Source organism: Nerophis ophidion, linkage group LG29 (genome assembly GCF_033978795.1).
Source record: "Nerophis ophidion isolate RoL-2023_Sa linkage group LG29, RoL_Noph_v1.0, whole genome shotgun sequence".
Classification (NCBI taxonomy): domain Eukaryota; kingdom Metazoa; phylum Chordata; class Actinopteri; order Syngnathiformes; family Syngnathidae; genus Nerophis; species Nerophis ophidion.
Window position 1 is genome coordinate 7,573,669 of NC_084639.1, and position 23,783 is coordinate 7,597,451.

Here is a 23,783-nt window from a genome sequence, read left to right on the forward strand (position 1 = left end):
GGACTCTCACTATTATGTTAAATCCACTATGGACTGGACTCTCACTATTATGTTAGATCCACTATGGACTGGACTCTCACTATTATGTTAGATCCACTATGGACTGGACTCTCACATTATGTCAGATCCACTATGGACTGGACTCTCACTATTATGTTAAATCCACTATGGACTGGACTCTCACTATTATGTTAGATCCACTATGGACTGGACTCTCACAATATTATGTTAGATCCACTATGGACTGGACTCTCACTATTATTTTAGATCCACTATGGACTGGACTCTCACTATTATTTTAGATCCACTATGGACTGGACTCCTACTATTATGTTAGATCCACCATGGACTGGACTTTCACAATATTATGCTAACATTATAGCTAATATAGACACACATATTATGTGTTGCCTTTATTATAATACTGATATGAGTATTTTAAAGTCGTTTTGATAGTAGGCTATAATAGCTCATATAGACACTTGCATCATGTGTTGCCCTCATTATAACACTTATATAAGTGTTTTAAAGTCATTTTGATAGTAGGTTATTACAGTTAATATAGACACTTACATCATGGGTTGCCTTCATGATAAAACTTACATAAGTGTTTTAAAGTCATTTTGATAGTAGTAGAATATAGCTAATACAGACACTCACATCATGTGTTGCCTTTATTATATCACTTATATATTTATATATGTTCACGGTTCCAGACAGGTTTTTATTTATTATTATTATTTTTTTTTTTGTTGTATTTTTGGTCCAATATGGCTCTTTCAACAAAATGTTACAGAAATCTTACAGAAATTAATATAGTTAATATAGACACTTTTATCATGCATTGCCTTCATTATAACACTTATATAAGTCTTCTAAAGTCATTTTGATAGTAGGCTATAATAGCTAATATAGAAACTTGTATCACGTGTTGCCTTCATTATAACACTGATATAAGACTTTTAAAGTCATTTTGATAGTAGGCTAATATATTTAATATAGAAACTTACATCATGTGTTGCCTTCATTATAACACTTATATAAGTCTTTTAAAGTCGTTTTGATAGTAGGCTTTTAGAGCTAATATAGACACTTACATCATGCGTTGCCTTCATTTAACACTTATAAGTCTTTTAGAGTCATTTTGATTGTAGGCCAATTATATCTAATATAGACACTTACATCATGCGTTGCCGTCATTACAACACTTATATAAGTCATTTGAAGTAATGTTGATAGTAGGCTAATATAGTTAATATAGACACTTACATCATGTGTTGCCTTCATTATAACACTTATAAGTCTTTTAGAGGAGTCATTTTGATTGTAGGCCAATTATATCTAATATAGACACTTACATCATTTGTTGCCTTTATTATAACACTAATAACAGTCTTTTAAAGTCGTTTTGATAGTAGGCTAATATAGCTAATGTAGACACTTACATCATGTGTTGGCTTCATTATAACACTTATAAGTCTTTTACAGTCGTTTTGATAGTAGGCTTTTAGAGCTAATATAGACACTTACATCATGTGTTGCCTTCATTTAACACTTATATAAGTCCTTTGAAGTAATGTTGATAGTAGGCTAATATAGTTAATATAGACACTTACATCATGTGTTGCCGTCATTATAACACTTATAAGTCTTTTAAAGTCGTTTTGATAGTAGGCTAATATAGCTAATATAAACACTTACATCATGTGTTGCCTTCATTATAACACATATAAGTCTTTTAAAGTCGTTTTGATAGTAGGCTTTTATAGCTAATATAAACACTTACATCATGTGTTGCCTTCATTTAACACTTATATAAGTCCTTTGAAGTAATGTTGATAGTAGGCTTTTATAGCTAATATAAACACTTACATTATGCGTTGCCTTCATTTAACACTTATATAAGTCCTTTAAAGTAATGTTGATAGTAGGCTAATATAGCTAATATAAACACTTACATCATGTGTTGCCTTCATTATAACACATATAAGTCTTTTAAAGTCGTTTTGATAGTAGGCTTTTATAGCTAATATAAACACTTACATCATGTGTTGCCTTCATTTAACACTTATATAAGTCCTATGAAGTAATGTTGATAGTAGGCTAATATAGTTAATATAGACACTTACATCATGTGTTGCCTTCATTATAACACTTATAAGTCTTTTAGAGTCATTTTGATTGTAGGCCAATTATATCTAATATAGACACTTACATCACGTGTTGCCTTTATTATAACACTAATAACAGTCTTTTAAAGTCGTTTTGATAGTAGGCTAATATAGCTAATATAGACACTTACATCATGTGTTGCCTATATTATATATTTTTTTGTATTTTTGGTCCAATACGGCTCTTTCAACATTTTGGGTTGCCAACCATTGCTTCAGGGGAAATCTTACAGAAAAAAACAAGGGGTGTCCTCATTTTTTCACATACCTGCAACTGATAGTGAAAGCACCCCCCATTTAGAAGACTGTGATCTATAGAGTTGCGAAACGATGCCCAAAATGATACAAAACACTTTAAAGGGGGTCAAAAATTAATTGCTCATTCCTGTTCAGTACCAAGTCTACCATAAAACTCTTAAAACTATTTCATATCAAGACTGACCAAACTAAGCAGCGTTGGGTTTAAAAGAAAGGCCAGGCTGGATGTTATTTTGAACACGTCTTCCCTTCGGGTCTCGTTATGTTGAGCTAACACTTTCACACGGACACAATCTTCCTTTCAATTTCCAACACGCAACGCCCGTGTCAAGAAGAAACGTCTCGTTATCGATGACACGGCGGCCGGCGACGACGCCCGGCAATCAGGTGGAAACGTGGGGGAACTTACATGTTCTCCTCGCCGATGATGCAGAAGGCGGAGAGGATCTTGACAGTCTCCGTCATCATGCCGGCCTGCTTGGGGTCAATGGATCTCGCCAGTAACAACAGACTGCGCTCGTCTCCCAGGATCCTTTGCAACCCGTACTGCCGAGACGGGGGAAAGAGGAAGGAAACCACAGGGTATAAATTAAGCAGGTGTTCAATTTGACCACTGGAAAAAATCTTTAAAGCAGGGGTCACCAACACGGGGCCCGCGGGCACCAGGTCGCCCGTAAGGACCAGATGAATCGCCCCCTGGCCTGTTCTAAAAATAGCTCAAATAGCAGCACTTACCAGTGAGCTGCCTCTAATTTTTAAATTGTATTTATTTACTAGCAACCTGGTCTCGCTTTGCTCGACATTTTTAATTCTAAGAGAGACAAAACTCAAATAGAATTTGAAAATCCAAGAAAATATTTTAAAGACTTGGTCTTCACTTTTTTAATAAATTCATTTATTTTTTTTAACTTTGCTTCTTATAACTTTCAGAAAGACATTTTTAGAGAAAAAAAAGAACCTTAAAAATGATTTTAGGATTTTTAAACACATACCTTTTTACTTTTTAAATTCCTTCCTCTTTTTTCCTGACAATTTAAATCAATGTTCAATTTTTTTTTTATTGTAAATAATAATAAATACATTTTAATTTAATTCCTCATTTTAGCTAATGTTTTTTTCGACGAAGAATATTTGTGAAATATTTCTTCAAACTTATCATGATTAAAATTCCCCAAAATTATTCTGGCAAATCTAGAAAATCTGTAGAATCAAATTTAAATCTTATTTTGAATTTATTTTCAATTTTTTGTCCAGGAAAATCTAGAAGAAATAATGATTTGTCTTTGTTAGAAATATAGCTTGGTCCAATTTGTTATATATTCCAACAAAGTGCAGATTGGATTTTAACCTAATTTTAAAACATGTCATTAAAATTCTAAAATTAATATTAATCAAGAAAAAATTACTAACGATGTTCGATTAATTATTTTTTAAATTTTTTTCCAAAAGATTCAAATTAGATCATTTTTCTCTTAATTTTTTGGGGTTGAATTTTGAATTTTAAAGAGTCGAAATTGAAGATAAACTATGTTTCAAAATTTAATTTTCATTTTTTTCATTTTTTTAAACCGTTCAAGTAAGTGTTTTTTTCATCATTTAAACCCTCGTTTTTTTATAGGCGTGCCGAAAAATGGACACGGGGAAATACTGTGACTTATTAAAACCAAGCGGGCGACAACGCCCACTAGGAAGCGAAAAGAGCGTGATTAATTTGTCAAATTGAGGACAGAACGAGAGGGAAAAGCGAATCCCGGTAACCTTTTTTAAGTCTCCTCAAAACTAAAGGCTAAGATGACCAGAGGTGGAGATGAAAAAGCAGCACCACAAATTGGTCATTTAGCCTTGAAATATATGCCTCTATTTAAGGAATGAGCGAGACTTTCCCCAAAATGGATAATTAATTCACCCGAGACCAGAGTGGAAATGGTAAAATTAGCTTCTCTATCTCAGTCCATTATCCCCCAAGTCTCACAAGCATGTGGCCACCCAGCTACAGGAAGCTTTTAAGGACTTTTGACGTCCATTTGGTTCAACTTAAAACCTTACTGAAAAAAAATGGGGAAACAGTTAACTCGTGTGATTAATCACAAACAAATGAAAGACATGCACCTGGGGATAGGTTGATTGGCAACACTAAAATTGGCCCTAGTGTGTGAATGTGAGTGTGGATGTTGTCTGCCTATCTGTGTTGGCCCTGCGATGAGGTGGCGACTTGTCCAGGGTGTACCCCGCCTTCCGCCCGATTGTAGCTGAGATAGGCGCCAGCGCCCCCCGCGACCCCAAAAGGGAATAAGCGGTAGAAAATGGAAAATGATGTATAGAAGCATATTAAAGGCCTACTGAAACCCACTACTACGCAGTCTGATAGTTTATATATCAATGATGAAATCGTTAAGGGGAACATTATCAGCAGACCTATGTAATTTTTTTATTTTTTTATTTTAATCTTCTATTTTTTTTGTACCATCCCCCCCCCCCCTTGTTTACCTGTATGTCATCTTTTTTGTAAGGGGCGCTGGAAGCCGGCAGACCCGTCAGCGATCCTGTTCTGTCTCCCTGTAATGTTTGTCTGATCTTGAATGGGATTGTGCTGAAAATTGTAATTTTCCTGAAGGAACTCTCCTGACGGAATAAATAAAGTACTATCTATCTATCTAATCATCGATATATACCTTGATGTTGCAGAAAAAAGACCATATATTTTTTTAACAGATATCCGAACTCTAAATGGGTGAATTTTGGCGAATTAAAAAAAAAATTGTGTTGATGCATGCTATTTAAGAGTCTTTCGGCACCTAAAGATTCTGATTCCAATTCCTGGGGGGACGATTCGAACGTTTATAATTTTTGTTGTTTTAATATGTTTTTAAAAATTATGACTCAATTTAAAGGCCTACTGAAACCCACTACTACCGACCACGCAGTCTGATAGTTTATATATCAATGATGAAATATTAACATTGCAACACATGCCAATAGGACCTTTTTAGTTTACTAAATTGCAATTTTAAATTTCCCGCCAAGTATCCTGTTGAAAACGTCGCGGTATGATGACGCGTGCGTTTGACCTCACCAGTTGTAGCGGACATTTTTTTCAAGCCCGATCCAAGCTATAAGTAGTCTGCTTTAATCGCATAATTGCACAGTATTCTGGACATCTGTGTTGCTGGATCTTTTGCAATTTTTTCAATTAATAATGGAGACATCAAAGAAAAAAGATGTAGGTGGGAAGCGGTGTATTGCGGCCGCCTTTAGCAATACAAACACAGCCGGTGTTTTTTTTAGTTTTTTTTTTACATTCCCTAAAGATGACGGTGAAGTTTTAAAATGGAACAGAGCGGTCAAGCGAACATGGTTCTCTACCACGTGTAAACCGGCAGGTTTCGGTGAGAAAATGGTGGTAATAAGTCGGCTCTTGCCGTAGATATGAGCAAAGCTTGTGTCCTCCTGCAGCTGTCAAAGAGGCAGCTGTGGACTCTCTTGGCTTATCCGTGGCTTCTCTCAGAGACACTGGCGGTCACCACACCCCTCCGACATTCAGGTATGACTATATAATCTCACTAAAACACTAGTAAGACAATAAGCATTTTCCAGAATCATCCTCGTAAATGTGTCTAATAACATCTGAACCGCTCCGACTGCCCTCGTCTTTTTTTTTCTTCTAGTCCTTCACTCTCACTTTCCTCATCGACGAATCTTTCATCTTCGCTCAAATTAATGGGGAAATTGTGGCTTTCTCGGTCCGGATCGCTCTCGCTGCTGGTGGCCATGATTGTAAACAATGTTCAGATGTGAGGAGCTCCACAACCCTTGACGTCCCGCGCACATCGTCTGCTACTTCCGGTACAGGCAAGGCTTTTTTATTAGCGAGCAAAAGTTGCGAACTTTATCGTGGATGTTCTCTACTAAATCCTTTCAGCAAAAATATGGCAATATGGCGAAATGATCAAGTATGACACATAGAATGGACCTGCTATCCCCGTTTAAATAAGAACATCTCATTTCAGTAGGCCTTTAAATTGTGGGCATGGCATGATTTATTAAAAAAAAAAAAAAAAAAAAAACGCTTTAAAAAGGAACATTCAAGTGCATCCCACGGTGCACAATGTTATGTAATGTTACATTTGGACGACTCAACATGTCAGAACGAGAGTAGGAGGACGCGGAGCCGAGTTAATCCGACCCCCTTCCAGTGTCTCAACATTTACTGATGGCTCCTGTAAATAACACTTTTAATCACCTCTATTTAGAACCAAGTTCTCCTGAGTTTATATTTTGATTCGTACAAACCTTGTTGTTCATGAAAGCCTTCAAGCATTGGATGAGCTTATGCTGATTCCGTTTATCGATATTCTCTTGCCTGGAAATGAGAAAAAAAAAACCTTTGCAATTAATATGTAGTGCATCAAGGCGTCAAATATGTGATAATACACTCACTGTTTCTTATCCAAGAGCTTCTCCAGCGCATCCAGAAGCAGTCCCAGACCCTCATGGCCGAAATTATTGACCCAACTGTGGAACAAATAGAAGAAGACAAAAATACCATGTCAGTATCATTACCGCTCTTTGATGTTTGACCAGGAAGAGCAACAGAGAACGCGCTATTACATTTTTCTATCGTTCACAATCCATTTTAAAAGACATGACGACGGATGGATGTTTTGAAAAGCATTCCAAATAATCAATAAACATAAGTAATAGAGGAGCAAACAGGAGCGCCACCTACAAAACCCGATAAATAACCACTTAAAAAGTGCCGATAATTCTCCATTTACATTTGGTGACTTAAATATGAAAAAAAAATAGTGATATTGTTATTATGAGCGCTAACACAGACAAACTATTCATAATGGCAACACAATGGTTGATGATGACATCATCGTTTGGTCTGCTGCTTCCTCGCTTCCCTGCTTTATATAAGTTCATTCCATCCATCCATTTTCTACCGCTTATTCCCTTTTGGGGTCGCGGGGGGCGCTGGCGCCTATCTCAGCTACAATCGGGCGGAAGGCAGGGTACACCCTGGACAAGTCGCCACCTCATCGCAGGGCCAACACAGATAGACAGACAACATTCACACTCGCATTCAAACACTAGGGCCAATTTAGTGTTGCCAATCAACCTATCCCCAGGTGCATGTTTTTGGAAGTGGTCATTGTGGATCATAAATGAAATCACCTGGAAAGTAGATGGCTGAGGATATAATCCAACAAGATGGGACACTTTGACCGCCATATAGGACCTGGAACTGGCGAGGACGACACAAACAGCGCTTGACGCCTCCCACCCCCCACCCTCTCCTTTCCCATACTCATACATACCTGTTTATTCGAAAGGATTATAAGGTATTATTCTACTAAACGGGAATATACTGTATAAACATGATCGCAGACCTTGTTCAGTAGGTGATGTTTTACTATATATATATATATGTATATATATATATATATATATGTTTTATATTTTATTTATTTATTTATTTTTTTACTCGGGACTTCCTGCGGGCCAGATTTTGGACGCTGGTGGGCCGGAACTGGGCCATAGTTTTGGGACCCCTGTTTCAGGGGTTCCATTGGCGCAATTGAACGACTCCTACAGGTTCCATTATAAGCAGACTTTTGATCACATATGTATTTTTTTTTATTGTATATTTAATAGTTAGAATGCATAAAAACAAATCCATCCGTCATGTCTTTTATAATATTGTAAACAATATGCAAAACTCCAAAAAAAAGTGCAGTTCCCCTTTAAGATACCTAAGTCAGTTAACAGCAAGACGTGGAATAAAAGCTGAATTTGTTAGGAAAATATTGTGAATCTTGATTATCCCGCCTGCTTAAATTCTAGTGCAAAAAGCTAGTCTTGTTTATGTCAGGGGGGGCTACTATTTTTCACAGAGAGACTCAATGTCAAGGGGTTGGACTCGTTCGGACAAATCGACCGGCGTCGTGGTTTTTAATTCCTGACAACAGAGAGGCGCACAACTCCCCGGCGTGGCCCTCCCTGACACCGAGTACAGTTTGGATTTAAACTAACACCCATTTAGGAGCAAATGAACAAGCATCCATCTTAACTAGAGCTCCCATCACCGGGCTGTTTGTATCCCTGCCGCCCCTGCGCGAAGCTGCCTGCGCTCGCGCCGCCAAAATTGAGCAATGCGAGAAAGATAACACCGTAATCGATAATGGATCGCCAGAGATAATTGCCTATAAACCACAGCGTATCGGGAGACGGCAAATGATCCAGTGCAGATGGACCTGTTTGTGGAAAGAGGAGGGGACCGGCGGTGGGGGGGCGGGGGCTTGCGGTCGTAGCAGAGATGATGCCATTAGCATCGCTTGTTTCCAGTACCCCGACTGTCAATAAACATAAAATGCATGCAGCCATTTCCAGACGTCAAACGGGCGTACGTCCATTATTTACAACACCCTTTAGACAAGGATTTGAAATAGAGCCCAGCGGAGACTCCACTTCCTGAGGGTGCTGAGGAAGAGCAGACTGGAGAAACAGCTGATGGTGACCTTCTACCGCTCGGCTGTCGAGAGCCTGCTGACGTACTGCATAACAGTGTGGTACGCCAGCTGCACGAAAGCAGACAAACAGGCGATTTAGAGGGTCATAAAGTCTGCACAAAAAATCTTCGGCTGTCCCCTGCTCTCCCTGAAGGATTTACACAAATCCCGTTGCCTCAACAGAGCAAAAAACATTACCAAGGACAGCACACACCCTGGCGGGGGGTGCGGTCGTAGCCGAGATGATGCCATTAGCATCGCTTGTTTCCAGTACCCGGACTGTCAATAAACATAAAATGCATGCAGCCGTTTCCAGACGTCAAACGGGCGTACGTCCATTATTTACAACACCCTTTAGACAATGATTTGAAATAGAGCCCAGCGGAGACTCCACTTCCTGAGGGTGCTGAGGAAGAGCAGACTGGAGAGACAGCTGATGGTGACCTTCTACCGCTCGGTTGTCGAGAACCTGCTGACGTACTGCATAACAGTGTGGTACGCCAGCTGCACGAAAGCAGACAAACAGGCGATTCAGAGGGTCCTAAAGTCTGCACAAAAAAATAATTGGCTGTCCCCTGCCTTCCCTGAAGAATTTACCCAACTCCCGTTGCCTCAACAGAGCAAAAAACATTACCAAGGATAGCACACACCCTGGCGGGGGGTGCGGTCGTAGCCGAGCTGATGCCATTAGCATCGCTTGTTTCCAGTACCCGGACTGTCAATAAACATAAAATGCATGCAGCCATTTCCAGACGTCAAACGGGCGTACGTCCATTATTTACAACACCCTTTAGACAATGATTTGAAATAGAGCCCAGCGGAGACTCCACTTCCTGAGGGTGCTGAGGAAGAGCAGACTGGAGAGACAGCTGATGGTGACCTTCTACCGCTCGGCTGTCGAGAACCTGCTGACGTACTGCATAACAGTGTGGTACGCCAGCTGCACGAAAGCAGACAAACAGGCGATTCAGAGGGTCATAAAGTCTGCACAAAAAAATCATTGGCTGTCCCCTGCCTTCCCTGAAGGATTTACCCAACTCCCGTTGCCTCAACAGAGCAAAAAATATTACCAAGGACAACACACACCCTGGCTTCCACCTGTTCGACCTGAGGCCATCAGGCAGGCGCTACAGGTGCATCAAACAGGCTTAGAGACAGCTTCTTTCCCAAAGCTGTCACCATGTTGAACTCCAACTCATAATAATAATAATTCACCCTTACACAATATCCTGCCCTAATACCCTACTGTGCAATACTACCCTTCGAGTGCAATACGTCCGACACTGATTGTTATTTATTACTTCGGTACTCTTGTCTTGTTCTGTATATTGTACAGTATTTTGTATTTCTATAGTGTTTTGTATACTTGCACAGGATTGCTTATTATTTTTTATTGGATAGAAGTCTGTTTATTTCAATTGTTAGTTTTTTCCTTTATTACCTCTTGTGTTATTTATTTCACCCCATATTTGTTCCCACTACTTCACCTTAAGTTGGAGTCTTTGATCTCGTTATATGCAAATATAATGACAATAAAGTCCATTCGATTCTAAATAGTCGGACTTTGAGTACGAAAGCCATCTGTATCGACTGGGCCCTTCCATGAAGACGGATGTACCTTTAGAAAGCTGTTTACGTCGTGCCGAAGTATTCATACGGTGATCAGTGGCTAAATTAGAAACATCTAAACCCACCGCCCAACCCCCCCCCACTATCGATAATCACTGGCATGCAGGTTATTAAGCAAACGCCAAGAAGAACTGAACACGAACGTGCCTCAAAAAGCAGAAGTTTGCCTGTTTGCCTGACAATGGCAAGGCAGCGTTTTCACGTAGCATTCTCACGTAGCATTCTCGAAAAATGTATTTGCAACGCACGCTGAACGCTGTTGCCTTGCTGATTAAAGGCCAAAACAATTGGATTATGTACTGTCTTAATTAGATTATCCAAAGAATAGTGCTCGATACCGTGGTACAGCACATTATATGTATGTGTGGGGGAAAAAAATCACAAGACTACTTTATCTCTACAGAACTGTTTCATGAGGGGTTCCCTCAATCTCCTGATGATTGAGGGAACCCCTCATGAAACAGTTCTGTAGAGATAAAGTAGTCTTGTGATTTTTTTCCCCCACACATACATACATACACATATATATATATATATATATATATATATATATATATATATTTCCCTGAAGAGCAGGGAAACCTGCGAAACAGGCTTGTAGGGATGATATAGCCTTTTGTGTTTTTTTTCTGACCTAACATATATTCTGCTCTAACACCGAATTGAGCACTGTATAGCGGATAAACCAACCACAGACAACTTGACTATATATATATATATATATGTATATAATGGGGCGTAAAAGTATTTAGGCAGCCACCGATTGTGCAAGTTCTCCCACTTAAAATGATGACAGAGGTCTGTAATTTTCATCATAGGTACACTTCAACTGTGAGAGACAGAATGTGAAAAAAAATCCGTGAATTCACATTGTAGGAATTTTAAAGAATTTATTTGTAAATTTTGATGGAAAATAAGTATTTGGTCAACCATTCAAAGCTCTCACTGATGGAAGGAGGTTTTGGCTCAAAATCTCACGATACATGGCCCCATTCATTCTTTCCTTAACACGGATCAATCGTCCTGTCCCGTTAGTAAAAAAAAACAGCCCCAAAGCATGATGTTTCCAGCCCCATGCTTCACAGTAGGTATGGTGTTCTTGGGATGCAACTCAGTATTCTTCTTCCTCCAAACACGACGAGTTGAGTTTATACCAAAAAGTTCTATTTTGATTTATCTGACCCCATGACATTCTCCCAATCCTCTGCTGTATCATCCATGTATCCATTTTGGTATAAACTCAACTCAACGTGTTTGGAGGAAGAAGAATACTGAGTTGCATCCCAAGAACACCATACCTCATGTCTTCATTACTTTATGAGAACATTTCTTTGAATGCTTTGAAGATCATAGCACACATCAAAATCAAAGATTCCTCCGCCAACTTTTTTATGACATTCTAGGTATTCAGCACAGCATTTGTTCGACGCCATGTTTGTTTCTGAGGCAGCTGCATGTCCTTTCAATGATATTTACTGTCGTGTCTGTTGGTCCAGGTACACACAAAGGGGCTCAAATTGAGCCTTCAATATTTCCTGACAGCACAAAACGAAGCGAGCACAAAGCGACTCAGTGAAGTGCAGAAAAACAGTGCAGAGTGTCTGTGTTTGCGTTCCCTGAATCAGGGAAGCAAAACAAAACAAACAAAAAAATAACAAAAGGACGAGGACAACAAAAGACGGAAGACAAGGCGTCACGGACGAGGGAGCAGAATTCACTTTGTTTATGTGACTTTGCATGATGGTGCTGTTAGATTTAAGGAATGTCGTGCCACTTGTGAGATGAAGGATGAGTAGAAAGTGATGATTTGCATTCATTTCTGTTAAAGTGGAACTTTGTTCTTGACTCCATCATAAGTTGGTCAAATTATAAATCAGACAAAACATTGGGCGGATTGGGAAAATGTGGCGGTGAGGAGGCGGAGCCGGCAGTCCGACAGCGAGGCAGGGCACGCAAGAGACCGGCCCAAGATGGCGGCGAGGAGGCGTGGCCGGCTGTCCGACGGCGAGGCAGGGCACGCCGGAGCCTGGCCCAAGATTGCGGCGAGGAGGCATGGCCGGCAGTCCAACAGCGAGGCAGGGCATACTGGAGCCCGGCCCAAGATGGCGGCGAGGAGGCGTGGCCGGTAGTCCGACAGCGAGGCAGGGCATGCCGGAGCCAGGCCCAAGATGGTGGGGAGGAGGTGTGGGCGGCAGTCCAACAGCTAGGCAGGGCATGCCGGAGCCAGGCCCAAGATGGCGGCGAGGAGGTGTGGCCGGCAGTCTGACAGCGAGGCAGGGCACGCAAGAGACCGGCCCAAGATGGCGGCGAGGAGGCGTGGCCGGCTGTCCGACGGCGAGGCAGGGCACGCCGGAGCCTGGCCCAAGATGGCGGGGAGGTGGTGTGGGCGGCAGTCCAACAGCTAGGCAGGGCATACTGGAGCCCGGCCCAAGATGGCGGCGAGGAGGCGTGGCCGGTAGTCCGACAGCGAGGCAGGGCATGCCGGAGCCAGGCCCAAGATGGTGGGGAGGAGGTGTGGGCGGCAGTCCAACAGCTAGGCAGGGCATGCCGGAGCCAGGCCCAAGATGGCGGCGAGGAGGTGTGGCCGGCAGTCTGACAGCGAGGCCAGGCACACAATGGCCCGTTGCAAGATGGCGGCGAGGAGGCGTGGCCAGCAGTCCGACAGCGAGGGAGGGCACGCCTGAGCCTGGCCCACGATGGCGGCGAGGAGGTGTGGCCGGCAGTCCGACAGCGAGGCAGGGGACGCCGGAGCCCGGCCCAAGATGGGCGACGAGGAGGCGTGGCCGGCAGTCCGACAGCGAGGCAGGGCGTGCCGGAGCCCGGCCCAAGATGGCGGCAAGGAGGCGTGGTCAGCAGTCCAACAGCGAGGCCAGGCACACAGTAGCCCGCTGCAAGATGGCGGGGAGGAGGTGTGGGCGGCAGTCTGACAGCGAGGCCAGGCACACAATGGCCCGTTGCAAGATGGCGGCGAGGAGGCGTGGCCGGCAGTCCGACAGCGAGGGAGGGCACGCCTGAGCCTGGCCCACGATGGCGGCGAGGAGGTGTGGCCGGCAGTCCGACAGCGAGGCAGGGGACGCCGGAGCCCGGCCCAAGATGGGCGACGAGGAGGCGTGGCCGGCAGTCCGACAGCGAGGGAGGGCATGCCTGAGCCTGGCCCACGATGGCGGCGAGGAGGTGTGGCCGGCAGTCCGACAGCGAGGCAGGGGACGCCGGAGCCCGGCCCAAGATGGGCGACGAGGAGGCGTGGCCGGCAGTCCGACAGCGAGGCAGGGCGTGCCGGAGCCCGGCCCAAGATGGCGGCAAGGAGGCGTGGTCAGCAGTCCAACAGCGAGGCCAGGCACACAGTAGCCCGCTGCAAGATGGCGGCGAGGAGGTGTGGCCGGCAGTCCGACAGCGAGGCAGGGCACGCCAGAGCCAGACCCAAGATGCCGGCGAGGAGGTGTGGCCGGCAGTCCGACAACTAGGCAGGGCATACTGGAGCCAGGCCCAAGATGGTGGCGAGGAGGTGTGGCCGGCAGTCTGACAGCGAGGCCAGGCACACAATGGCCCGCTGCAAGATGGCGGCGAGGAGGCGTGGCCGGCAGTCCGACAGCGAGGGAGGTCACGCCTGAGCCTGGCCCACGATGGCGGCGAGGAGGTGTGGCCAACAGTCCGACAGCGAGGCAGGGGACGCTGGAGATGGCGCCCAAGGGCCCAAGATGGCGGCGAGGAGGTGTGGCCGGCCGTCCGAGAGCGAAGCAGGGCACGCCAGAGCCCGCTGCAAAATTGGCGGCGAGGAGGCGTGGCCAGCAGTCCGACAGCGAGGCAGGGCATGCCGGAGCCAGGCCCAAGATGGCGGCGAGGAGGTGTGGCCGGCAGTCTGACAGCGAGGCAGGACACGCCGGAGACCAGCCCAAGATGGCGGCGAGGAGGCGTGGCCGGTAGTCCGACAGCGAGGCGGGGCATGCCAGAGCATGCCGGGGGCCAGGCCCAAGATGGCGGGGAGGAGGTGTGGGCGGCAGTCCGACAGCAAGGCAGGGCATGCTGGAGCCCGGCCCAAGATGGCGGCGAGGAGGCGTGGACTGCGAGCAAGCAGCGAGGCGGGGCGCGACGGAATCAACCCCGCAAATATTATCAGGTGCTTGGGTCGACCAGCTGGGCCCAATTTAAATCTCCTCTCGCACTCTATAAAAGGGCAGCGGCCGTAAACAGCGGGGGGGGGAGAGACGGAGAAAGAAAGAGCCAGAAGGAAGTCGATGCATGCAGCCGAAAAGCTGACGCGGAAGAGCGAGCAGAAAAACGGGAAGGCAGCAAAGAAAACCAGCCAGAGACTTACTTAATGCAAAATAAAAGAAGTCCACACCTGCTGGACAGAATGTCATTCCTTGGTGGTCCTGAGAACCCGCACGACGACGGTGCGAGACGGTCACAGTGGCAAAAACTTACATTTGGTTTGCTATAGTCATCGGTGTATTTGGTGTCAATATGTGGACAACGCAACAGTTTATTTGTCCAAATGTTTCAATTTGAATGGCAAATATGTTGACACAAACAAGCAAACAGAAGCAGTTGAGTGAGCAAAGATCATTAGAAGAGTTCCAGTCAGTGATCCCAGTCCTTGTCCCTGGTAATACTCCTATTTACAGGCAAACAAAACCAGGAGTTCGCAACCACGACGTAAGGCTGGAGGTGAGGGGAGCAGTGAGCAGCAGCGGTGGCCGCGCCCGGGAATCATTTTTGGTGATTTAACCCCCAATTCCAACCCTTGATACTGAGTGCCAAGCAGGGAGGCAATGGGTCCCGTTTTTATAGTCTTTGGTATGACTCGGCCGGGGTTTGAACTCACAACCTACTCATGTTGATTGTGCTTTGCAGGAGAGCAGCAGGCATCTATTTTCCTTCAAAAATAAACGAGCGCTTTCACGAACGCAGCAGTGGACGGACCGACAAACTGCAGAGGATTCTGCGGAGCTCAGTGGTCATGTCTGGTCCCTTCATTTGAGGCGGGGGTGGTCAGCAACCCGCAGCTCTAGAGTCACGTGCGGCTCTTCGGCGGCGACCTGGTGGCTCCATGGAGCTTTTTGGAAAATGACATTCGCACCGTAACACAACATAAATACAACAGAAAAAATACTCTGAATCCCTTGCAGCACTAACTCTTCCGGGACGCTACAATATACCATACTTGCCATCCTTGAGACCTCCGATTTCGGGAGATGAGGGGTGGGGGGCGTGGTTGGGGGCGGGACATGGTTAAGAGGGGAGGAGTATATTTACAGCTACAATTCACCAAGTCAAGTATTCCATATATATATATATATATATATATATATATATATATATATATATATATATATATATATATCCATCCCATCCATTTTCTCCCGCTTATTCCCTTTTGGGGTCGCGGGGGGCGCTGGCGCCTATCTCAGCTACAATCGGGCGGAAGGCGGGGTACATATATAAAATACATTCAGTGAATTATAGCTATATATATATACATATATATATATATATATATATATATATATATGTATATATATATATAAAATAAATACTTGAATTTCAGTGTTCATTTAATTACACACATAACACTCATCTACTCATTGATGAGTTAAGGGTTGAATTGTCCATCTTTGTTCTATTCTCTGCCACTATTTTTCTAACCATATGCATGTACAGTAGATGGCAGTATTGTCCTGTTTAAGAGTGTCACAACATTGCTGTTTACAGCAGACTAACTGCTTTACGGTAGACGAAAACGTGACTGCTGTTGTTGTGTGTTGTTACCCCGCTTGGAGGACGTTTATAACAATAAACCCACATAAGAAACCAAGAACTCGTCCTCAATCATTCTACAGTTATAACGTCATTGGGCAGACACGTTGTTTATATTGTGGGAAAGCGGACGTGAAAACAGTCTGTCCTCACTCAGGTCCGCATGGAGCTGGAGGGGGCGTGGCCTCCAGCTCCGCCTGAATTTCGGGAAAAAATTTTCCCGGGAGGTTTTCGGGAGAGGCGATACATTTCGGGAGTCTGCCGGAAAATCCGGGAGGGTTGGCAAGTATGCAATATACACCCCCAGCTACCTCCAAACCCCGCCCACCTCAACGCCCCCCATCTCCCGAATTTGGAGGTCTCGAGGCTGGCAAGTATGCCCCCCCAGGTCGCAGTACCTTTTCCCATTCAAAGCATGCAGCAAACCTTGAAAAAAATAAAAGATCGCAGTCCTGCGGGAAACATTGCATCTTATCAGAAATAGGCGGGCGGCCTTTTTATCGGAAGCATCTATTTGTCCCGTATTACCTTTCAAGTGCGGTCCTTTAGTCGTCCTCCCGTGGGGGATCACTGACCCACACGCGCTTCCAAGTGATGCTCTTTGCGTCGCTTGAAACCCAGCACCGGCGCGGACCGTGTCGAGTGATTTAGCATGTCAAACACCAGGCTACATTATATCCCGACCAATTTTCGTAACGGGCCCGAATACAGTTTAATGCATCGGACTTTCCGAGTAGCGCGTCTTGAATCTTAACGGAGCATTGCTGTGATGTGAAACAAGAAAGTAAAGCACTTGGATGGAATTGAATATTTTTTAATCAATGTCTCTTCATCGACGAGCAATTGAAAAGGACCTTTAATATATATATATATATATATATATATATATATATATATATATATATATGGCTTGATTGGATTTCCCAGAGAATAGTGCTTGATACCGTGGTAGAGCGCAATATGTATGTGTGGGAAAAATCACAAGACTACTTCATCTCTACAGAACTGTTTCGTGAGGGGTTCCCTCAATCATCAGGAGATTTTAATGGAAGCATTCACATACAATGGTTTATATATGGCACAGAGTGGGTGGGTACAGGAAATGATTTTACTGCGCTTGTTGAGGGATGACAGGTCTGGATGATATATAATAAACGGTTTCTCTTTTAAGCCTAGGTTGCATCTTTTATTACCACTGTTGTAAGGTGTGCTAGATGCATGAATTTGCCATGTTATTGAATATTCAGACCTGTCATCCCTCAACAAGTGCAGTAAAATCATTTCAACATGCCGCCACAGACGGAAACACCTCCTAGGTAACACATGAGCCAATCACCACGCCCCTACGCCTGCCTGTACCCACCCACTCTGTGCCCTATATAAACCATTGTATGTGAATGCTTCCATTAAAATCTCCTGATGATTGAGGGAACCCCTCATGAAACAGTTCTGTAGAGATGAAGTAGTCCTGTGATTTTTCCCACACCTACATATATATATATATATATATATATATATATATATATATATATATATATATAACCATCCATTTTCTACCGCTTATTCCCTTTTGGGGTCACGGGGAGCGCTGGCGCCTATCTCAGCTACAATCGGGCGGAAGGCGGGGTACACCCTGGACAAGTCGCCACCTATTCGCAGAGCCAACACAGATAGACAGACAACATTCACACTCACATTCACACACTAGGGCCAATTTAGTGTTGCCAATCAACCTATCCCCAATATATATATATATATATATATATATATATATATATATATATATATATATATATATATATATATATATATATATATATATATATAAACACATATATACATATATATAATCCGGACTACTATCCGCTACTTTTTCCTACGTTTTCTACAACTTGTAACACAGAGCTGCTAATTCATGGATTTTTTATTTTTTTTTTTGCTGATGGCAATTATGAAACTGTCTTTATCTGTAATTGAAACAAATACAGATTTAGTGCTACACAAAAGTGTGTAATAAATATAAATAAAAAAAATAAATAAATTGCATTTCCAAAGAAATTTATTTTCTAATAATTTTAAATATGTTTTATTTACATTTATACAAAAAAAAAACAATAATGATGACAATGATGTAAATTAGAGATTTTGCCGATGTCCGATATTCCGATATTGTCCAACTCTTAATTACCGATTCCGATATCAACCGATATGTACCGATATATACAGTCGAGGAATTAACACATTGTTATGCCTAATTGTGTCGTGATGCCCACGCTGGATGCATTAAACAATGTAACAAGGTTTTCCAAAATAAATCAACTCAAGTTATGGGAAAAAATGCCAACATGGCACTGCCATATTTATTATTGAAGTCACAAAGTGCATTATTTTTTACAACATGCCTCAAAACAGCAGCTTGGAATTTGGGACATGATCTTCTCTCTCAATGAGCATGAGGAGGTTGAGGTGGGCTTGGTAGGAGGTAGCGGGGGGGTGTCTATTGTAGCGTCCCGGAAGAGTTAGTGCTGCAAGGGTTTCTGGGTATTTATTCTGTTGTGTTTATGTCGTGTTACGGTGCGTTTGTGTGTTTGTCATTCTTATTTGGTGTGGGTTCACAGTGTGGCGCATATTTGTAACAGTGTTAAATTTGTTTACACGGCCACCCTCAGTGTGACATGTATGGCTGTTGACCAAGTATGCTTGCATTCACTTGTGTGTGTGTGTAAAGCTGTAGATATTATGTGACTGGGCCGGCACGTCATACATTTTACTTTTTGAAACCGATCATTTCCGATATCACATTTCAAAGCATGTATCGGCCGATATATGCTAATTATTTCTTTTGCAACCTTGATTTTTTTCCTGGTCCTTAAATATCTGTGTACAAGTCATAAAGGAACCTGGATAGAAATGCATTTTAAGCTTTAACATTCCTTGTTCTCCATCCAACACGGCAAAATAAAAGTAAGGAGTATAGAATTACAAGCCAGGTAATTGTCGAGGGCGTAGAAAGAAAAAGTGGGAGAAAAACACTGCTGCAGCTGAGGAGGAGAGACTGGAAACAGTCGGCATCCGCCGCTCCGGGCGATGCCATCTGTGGGTGGATCTGCGGAGGCTGCACGCCACGCACCTGTGTGGAACTGCCTGAGAGATAAAGCCCTCAGCACAATGGGCCCTGCGGCCACCTGCGCTGCCAAACAGGTGCGCAGCCTCGACAATTAAACTATTAGACAAACACAGGCCTGCGGGAGCAAATTAGCAGGCTGCCCAAACACCATGGGGACGAGAAGAGCGTCATGCTCAGCACTCGGCGGGTAAAACTATATTTTAGTATATGCTTCTAGAATGTATTGCTGCTTTTACAAAAATGCTGAATCGAGGAATATCCAGATGACTCAGTTTGTGCATAAATGGTTTCAAAAGTTATCCAACAATTCTTACGTCAGCACTAAGTTCGACATGATCGCAAATTACTGCCGATAAACAAGATTTTTGTCGGCATTATTTTGAAATTTTAATTAATATAAATATATACTGTAATTTTCTTACTATAAGCCGATACTTTTTCATACGCTTTGACCTATGCGTCATATGAAATGTGTGTGGATAAATATTAATATTATTGTCAGCTTTATTTTGAATTATTAATTAGTATTAATATAGACTGTATTTTTCATACTATAAGGCGATACTTTTACATACGCTTTGACCTCCGTGTCATATGAAATGTGTGCGGATAAATATTAATATTATTGTCAGAATTATATTGAATTATTAAGTAGTATTAATATAGACTGTATTTTTCATACTATAAGGCGATACTTTTTCATACGCTTTGACCTCCGTGTCATATGAAATGTGTGCGGATAAATATTAATAGTATTGTCAGAATTATTTTTAATTATTAATACAAAAAATAATAAAAAAATGAATGAATATATATATATATATATATATATATATATATATATATATATATATACTGTATTTTTTGTACTATAAACCAATATTTTTTCATACGCTTTGACCTCCGTGTCATATGAAATGTGTGCGGATAAATATTAATATTATTGTCAGAATTATTTTGAATTATTAATAAAAAAAATTATTAAAAAAAAAAATATATATATATATATATATATACATATATATATTGTATTTTTTGTACTATAAACCAATATTTTTTCATACGCTTTGACCTCCGTGTCATATGAAATGTGTGCGGATAAATATTAATATTATTGTCAGAATTATTTTGAATTATTAATTAAAAAAATTATTTAAAAAAAAAAAAAAAAAAAAAAAAAAAATATATATATATATATATATATATATATATATATATATAAATATATATATATATATATATATACTGTATTTTTTGTACTATAAACCAATATTTTTTCATACGCTTTGACCTCTGCGTAATATGAAATGTGTGCGTGTAAACATTAATACTATTGTCAGCATTATTTTGAATTATTAATTAATATAAATATATACTGTATTTTTTGTACTATAAGCCGATACTTTTTCATACACTTTGACCTCAGTGTCATATGAAATTGGTGCGGATAAATATTATTATTATTATTGTCAGCATTATTTTGAATTATTAAATAATATAAATATATGCTGTATTTTTCCTACTATAAGCCGATACTTTTTCATACGCTTTGACCTCTGCGTCGTATGAAATTTGTGCGGATGAATATTAATATTATTGTCAGCATTATTTTGAATTATTAATTAATATATACTGTATTGTTCGTACTATAAGCCAATACTTTTACATATGCTTTGACCTCTGTGCCATATGAAAGTTGAGTGGATAAATATTAATATTATTGTAAACATTTTATTTTATTATTAATTAATACAAACATCTACTGTATTTGTCGTACTGCAAGCCAATACTTTTTGCATACGCTTTTGCCTCTGCGTCATGTGAAATTTATGCGGATAAATACTGATATTATTGTCAGCATTATTTTTAATTATTAATTAATATAAATATAGACTGGATTTTACGTACTATAAGCCGAATCTTTTTCATACGCTATGCCCTCTGTGTCAAATGAAAGTTGTGCAGATAATAATTAGTATCATAGTCAGCATTATTTTGAATTATTAATTAATATAAATATGCTGTATTTTTCATACTATAAGCCAATACTTTTTCATGTGCTTTGACCTCTGCATCATATGAAATTTGTGCGGATGAATATTAATATTATTGTCAGCATTATTTTCAATTAATTAATATATACTGTATTTTTCTTACTATAAGCCAATACTTTTACATATGCATTGACATCCGTGCCATATGAAAGTTGAGTGGATAAATATTAATATTATTGTAAGCATTTTTTTTTATTATTAATTAATACAAACATCTACTGTATTTGTCGTACTGCAAGCCAATACTTTTTGCATACACTTTTGCCTCTGCGTCGTATGAAATTTATGCGGATAAATACTATTATTGTCAGCATTATTTTGAATTATTAACTAATATAAATATACACTGTATTTTTCGTACTATAAGCCAATACTTTTTCCATACGCTTTGACCTCTGTGTCATATGAGATTTGTGAGGGTAAATATTAATATTGTTGTCAGCATTATTTTAAATTATTAATTAAAACAAATATATACCGTATTTTTGTACTATTAGCCGATACTTTTTCATACGCTTTGATCTCTGTCATATGAAATGTGTGCAGATACATATTAATACTATTGTCAGCATTATTTTGAATTATTAATTAAAATAAATATATACTGTATTGTTTTTACTGTAAGCCAATACTTTTTCATACGCTTTGACCTCTGCGTCATATGAAATGTGTGTGGATATGTATTAATATTATTGTCGGCATTATTTTTAATCATTACTTATTAGAAATATAGACTGTATTTGTTGTACTATAAGCCAATACTTTTTTCATACGCTTTGACTTCTGTGTCATATGAAATTTGTGCAAATAAATATTAATATCAATGTCAGCATTATTTTGAATTATTAATTAATGTAAAAACATTCTGTATTTTTTGCACTATTCACCGATACTTTTTCATACGCTTTGACCTCTGCGTCATACGAAATTTGTGCGGACAGATATTAATATAGTTGTCAGCATTATTTTGAATTATTAATTAAAATAAATATATACTTTATTTTCTGTACTACGAGAATATTCATCACAACACATTCTAGAACAATCTTCTTGTATAACATATTTTACAACCTTCATCTTGCATGACCTGCGATGAGGTGGCGACTTGTCCAGGGTGTACACCGCCTTCCGCCCGATTGTAGCTGAGATAGACATCAGCGCCCCCCGCAACCCCAAAGGGAATAAGCGGTAGAAAATGGATGGATGGATAATATATACCGATACACAATTGTGGGGGGCGTGGCCTGCGGACCTGCAGCGAAGCGGGGTGTGGCAGAACCGGCGTCGAGATTAGCGACAGGTGCGTAGATGACACAGCTGAGAGTGTTTGTCTAATCACCTGTCGCTCTGTTAAAAGCAGCAGTCGGGAAGGAGAGGGGGAGTTGTTGATGGCGGTTGGCGAAGCCCGATGGGAGCGTGAGCAAGACAGACGACTCTTTAGGGAAACCATCGAGGAAAGATAATTGCTGGAAAGCACATCAAGATTTTGCACGATCTGGCGTTTATTGTAAAATAAACATTATTGTTGACCCTGAAAAGGAGTGGTGATGTCGGTGACTGGTGGCCCAAAGAACCCGGAAGGAAGCGACTTCCACAACAATAAAATGCTTAAAGTATTTAGCCCCCTGCCTTGACTCACATATGAACTTGAAGTGCCATCCCATTCCTAACCCATAGGGTTCAATATGATGCAGGTCCACCTTTTGCAGCTATTACAGCTTCAACTTTTCTGGAAAGGGTGTCCACAAGGTTGCAGAGTGTGTTTATAAGAAATTCCTACCATTCTTCCAAAAGCGCATTGGTGAGGTCACACACTGACGTTGGTCGAGAAGGCCTGGCTCTCAGTCTCTGTTCTAATTCATCAGGTTCAGGTCAGGACTCTGTGCAGGCCAGTCAAGTACATCCACACCAGACTCTGTCATCCATGTATTTATGGACATTCCTTTGTGCACTGGTGCACAGTCATGTTGGAAGAGGAAGGGGGCCACTACAAACTGTTCCCAGTTTGGAATTGACAAAAACTTTTGGTATCCTGGAGCATTTAAAGTTCCTTTCACTAGAACTAAGGGGCCAAGCTCAACTACTGAAAAACAAACCCCACACCAAAATTCCTCCTCCACCAAACCACATTTCACACTCGGCACAATGCAGTCCAAAATGTACCATTCTCCTGGCAACCTCCAAACCCTGACTCGTCCATCAAATTGCCTGATGGAAAAACTAGATTCATCACTCCAAGGAACGCGTCTCCACTGCTTTAGAGTCCAGTGGCGAC

The 23,783-nt window shown here is 41.5% G+C and overlaps 1 protein-coding gene across 4 annotated transcripts in view; it reads right to left on the reverse strand.

Annotated features, from left to right (window-relative positions):
* Positions 1 to 23,783, reverse strand: part of diaph2 (diaphanous-related formin 2) — a 1,158,885-nt gene that overhangs the window by 807,771 nt on the left and 327,331 nt on the right. For all 4 annotated transcript variants that reach the window (XM_061891998.1, XM_061891999.1, XM_061891997.1 and 1 more), the window contains 3 exons: positions 6,867 to 6,941; positions 6,720 to 6,789; positions 2,839 to 2,975 (listed from right to left, as the gene is read on the reverse strand). In XM_061891998.1, coding sequence (XP_061747982.1) covers positions 2,839 to 2,975; positions 6,720 to 6,789; positions 6,867 to 6,941 — 282 coding nt within the window. The remainder of the gene's footprint in view (positions 1 to 2,838; positions 2,976 to 6,719; positions 6,790 to 6,866; positions 6,942 to 23,783) is intronic.